The 4,492-nt window shown below is 32.1% G+C and overlaps 1 protein-coding gene across 1 annotated transcript; it reads left to right on the top strand.

Moving 5' to 3' along the window:
* LOC143046336 (putative ATP synthase subunit f, mitochondrial) lies at nt 1–4,492 on the top strand. The gene is made up of 4 exons (XM_076219448.1): nt 1–337; nt 2,872–2,970; nt 3,765–3,878; nt 4,384–4,492. Exons 1-4 carry the CDS (start codon nt 97–99, stop codon nt 4,410–4,412), a joined length of 483 nt encoding a protein of 160 aa, XP_076075563.1. The 5' UTR covers nt 1–96; the 3' UTR covers nt 4,413–4,492.

Genomic DNA, 4,492 nt, shown 5'->3' with positions numbered 1-4,492 from the left:
TTTTTGTTGCTTTTCGGTACCAGAAAAGAGGTCTGAGGGCACCGGGCAAGGACACTTACAAACCAAGTTGGACCTTATTTATCTGCAGTGTCCATCATGGGTATTAAACAAGAAATTGAGGAATTGCCAAAGAAATTAGTAGAAGTAACATCTAAACGTGACAGACAGGTTCCCGGAGAGACCAGTTGGGAAAATATACAGAAAAAATTCGGCAAGGGCACAGGATTTACACAAGCATTGCCTAAACTTTTTCAGTATTTTGGAGCTGGAACATACCCTAAAGAATTCAACCCAAGGGTACATGGTCCTTATTATCCATCACGGAATTATGCAAAAGGTAAAACTAAGGTTCAAATTATGGTTACTGATCTGTACTCGTACTATGTAGTTTTATTACATTTTTGTAGTCTATCTGCAGCCGTTCAACTACAAACATAGTCCAAATAATTATGACGTCTTGAAGAGAGTTGTAAAGCGTTATTTTCATGCAACCTGTTTTATCATTTTTATTTCACATGCAGCTGTTTAAAAAGGTTCAATATTCCCCGTGTTTCGTGAAATCGGTAAAAAGATAAACGCGCAAGAAATTTTTAATTGTTCATTCAATTTTATTTCGCTTTCTTCTGTGCAGAGACCCCCTTGAAAGTATTTTTCTTTGACGCATTACATAGACCTTTTTTGTCGAAAGAAAAGGGTCAAAGCAAAAAAAATTTAAAATCCTTCCTAGACATGCTAGACGTCATAATTATTTGGACTACCGTGCAGCCAGGTATACATGCTATACATAAAGTCTAAACCAAGGCCACTTCACTGTTGCATTTTGTATGAGGTTAAGAATACCTTTTACTGTTGGGCTTGAAACGGTCAGATATATTCTCTATTCTGTACTGTTACAGCAGAGGTGTTTACTTGATCGGATTGTCTGTAATTTACACAGATTTTTTAATAGAATTACTTGGATTCGTCATGATAAAGTACAGATTTTCTAGGTGAAATTCTCAAAATTCTGCACTTTGACCCCAAATCGTAATTTTTTAACCCAAAACGGCAAAATTTTGAAAAATTTTATGAGGCTGTACAAATTCCTCACACTGAACGATGTCCATTCCAAGTGTTTTGTACATAAAACAACATTTTATGTGAAAAAAGTATACTAGTTTGGCTTCAATTCTTCCATATTCTTTCAAAAAAAATGTTCCCTCATTTCAAATTCTCGTAAATTCCGTAAATTTCCTCTGATTTTGACACGATTTTCAACAAACGGAAGCGCCATGTTTACACTTTCATCGGGGTATTCATCAAAGAAAGATAACTCATGTTTGCACTGTTTTAAGCGGGAAATATAAAAGAGGTATTCCGATCCCGGTAAAACGGGACTCATCGTCAGCTGTCTGAAGCGTGAATCCCGGTAAACCGGGACTCATCGGCGAAAGGGTTAAAAGGCACTTTTTTTACTGGGAATAGCCGCTCTTTAAACCGCAAAATGATAGCAATCAAGTATAAATCATGGACGGCATGAATCAGGATGCCAGAGTTTGGAATTATGAAAATTCCCAACAATAGTACACATTGTGAAAAGTTTTTTCTTGTGTTAGAAAAAAACGAACTGAACAAAGATCCTGCGAACTCTGAACAGTCAAATCAAATCAAATATATTTTATTGTCAATTAAAGACGCCCATTACAGGCAGAATAATCACAAGTTAAATTACAAAATGATTACAATTATTTGAATACAATTAAATTAATGAATACAATTAAATCAATGATTACAACGAAGAGAAAAGAAAGACACAGTGAATTAAATACAATGTACATAGTACCTTGTTGAAGTCTTAACTATTGGCAATTTTGTATGTGAAAGTAACTTGATAATATTTATAGTCATTCAACATTGTTCAATGGCAATTAAATTTCTAGTCATAAGTATTGAAATCTAGTTCCTATTGAGTTTATTATTTTGAGGTTCTGTATTTTTAATGTACATGTATGTGTTGTACAAGATTAAATAATTAATGAAATTTTAAACGTACATATTTTGTTTCTTTATAAGTACATTTTTTGTACACATGCAGTGAAATACCAGATTTGCGTGTATTGACTTATTCCAATCTTTAGCTCAACTTTTGTCAAATCATGCAAATTTTAGGTTATAATCTTTGTTGCAAAAATATCTGAATAAACTGCAGATACTGTCAGAATGCAGGAAATTGCATCTAATTTTTCAAAATTTTCTTGGGGGGGGGGGGGGGGGCATGCCCTCAAACCCCTCTTGATGGTTCGTGCCGCTTTGCAAGTATTAATTTACTGACAACATTGCAAAACTACTGACAATTCTACTGATACACATCATGGTGGGTAAACAGGTCTGTTACAGGGACAAATTGGGCAAAATTTTACAATGATTTGTCAAAATATCCTTCGTAAGAGGTCTCAAATAGTTATAGTTACATGTACCATTATTTATTTACCGGTAGTAGATTTTTTTATCGACTCAACGAAAGGGAACATTTTATTGTCATGCAACAAAAAATGCTTTTAATGTCATTTGGCAACATTTTTTACCATAAATTCTCATGAACATGTTGAAGATCTTCCTATTACAACCCTGGTGATGTATTATTTAATTATTTTTCAAATGGTTAAACCATTTTTGCCTCCATTATGAAAATCTGCCCCATTTGCGACATGGCTGCAGTAACCGTGAAAGGGCCTATGATGTCACTAATTTATTGTTTTACTGGTTATGAAGAAGAAGCCAAATTTAGAATGAGTCCTTGAAAGAATATAATCATGATAATAAATGATTGTGTAATGTAAAAAAAAAAATGTACATTTGTTCAAATGATATAAAATCTTGTTTACTTTCTAGCTGATGTTTCCTTCTGGGACTGCAAATTAGGTGAACTACCAAAGTGGTTTGGTCGTAGACAGTTGGGTGTGCGACCATTCTCCATGGTCCTAAGTAGAAGTAAGTTAAATTAAAACCTTATATAATTAGCCCAGGTCTAGTGGTTGTTGCTGTATGCAGTTTTAGTTTTTGATTCGGTATAAATAAGGTCGTTCAATAGTTACAATGTTTTTCACATTTTGTTATCCAGCTTACTGTAAGTATAAGTTTTATAAGGAAGTAGGGTGACCAGTAATTGTTCAAATCTTTATACAAATAACAATCATACTACATCTGGTTTATTGAGAACGCGTTTATCCTGCAGTCAAAAATATTTTGGTCCTGACTTAACTGTAACACACATCAAATTTCCAGACTTTATCACAAAAATAAAAACAGTTCATTTACATGTAGGATAACATTCTATGCATCCTATGATATCCATGAACTTTGCAAGAAACTTATCAATGAAATATATACTCCAATACATGTACATAAATTGAAAACGTAAACGGGGGAATGTGTCAAACAAATAAAATCATTATTTCGTTATTCTATTCCCATTTGTGTTTTACATGTAATATATATTATACACACATTTACCAATTTTCTCTACCAACAATGCTTTTGATCAAAAGTATTTAGGAAATATAAAATCTTATCGATACAGTCATCTGCCATATTGGTCCATCCGTAACAGACGTTATGAGCAGCCACTTCCCACAATAAAATTAATATCTATAATGATTTGAAATACTTTCGTCATTGTGAAAACTGTTTCTTAAATTACGAAATGACGATCGCTAGCAATATCAGTGTAATTAAGTTGTCTACGTTCTATAACTATAGATAATTATTTCATTTTTTTTTCACAGGAATGTGGACTGTTATGCAGAAATATAAGACATCAGCAGCCTCAATGTATTTTATCTGGTTATATGGAGCTGTGGGAATGACCTATTTCTACATCATGCAGTATCCTAAATATTGTATGTATATTAACACATAACATGCATAATGTGATTTCTTAGCTTATATATAAAATCTTACATATAGAAATTAAAAAAAGAGAAATTTGATGCAATATACATGATATATATCTGAATTTGATCCCATTTTACAAACTTAATAGTCCACAAAAAAAACCATAAAAAATGACAAGATGGTAGCACTCACACAACTGACTTATTTTATCATAGCTAAACATTCATTTGTACTTCATAGATTTTTAGGGTAAACCTGGTAAAGATTGCATGAAATGCAATCAAAATCCTGATATCAAAACATCCAATATTGTAAAAGTTATAGAAAAAGATTTACACATTTTAACTGACATTTGTTTGTGTCTAGAATTTATTTCCAAAAATTTCTAAAAAATGTTTTTGAAAGTTATTTTTATGATTTTCATATTTTATATCAAGGTATATTGATTGTAAATATCTAAATAATTCAACCAAGAGAAATTGTGTTAACCATATTTTTTCTTTCTTTCAGCCAATGAAAGACACTCCAAGTACCATTAAGGAGGAACAAACATTAGACTTATGTGTGATCAGACAACTTTATTAATGTGTTATTAAATAGATTCTGATAATGTTATAAA

Source organism: Mytilus galloprovincialis, chromosome 9 (genome assembly GCF_965363235.1).
Source record: "Mytilus galloprovincialis chromosome 9, xbMytGall1.hap1.1, whole genome shotgun sequence".
Taxonomy (NCBI): domain Eukaryota; kingdom Metazoa; phylum Mollusca; class Bivalvia; order Mytilida; family Mytilidae; genus Mytilus; species Mytilus galloprovincialis.
The sequence above is the reverse complement of the archived record's forward strand: the minus strand, read 5'-3'. Positions and strand labels throughout refer to the sequence as shown.

Bases quoted from the DNA above. Each gene is read 5' to 3' on its own strand.
- LOC143046336 (XM_076219448.1), top strand. From the start codon at position 97: ATGGGTATTAAACAAGAAATTGAGGAATTGCCAAAGAAATTAGTAGAA. The intron at 2,971-3,764 runs GTAAGTTAAATT...TTTTTTTCACAG, and splicing joins CTCCATGGTCCTAAGTAGAA to GAATGTGGACTGTTATGCAG. The intron at 3,879-4,383 runs GTATGTATATTA...TCTTTCTTTCAG, and splicing joins CATGCAGTATCCTAAATATT to CCAATGAAAGACACTCCAAG.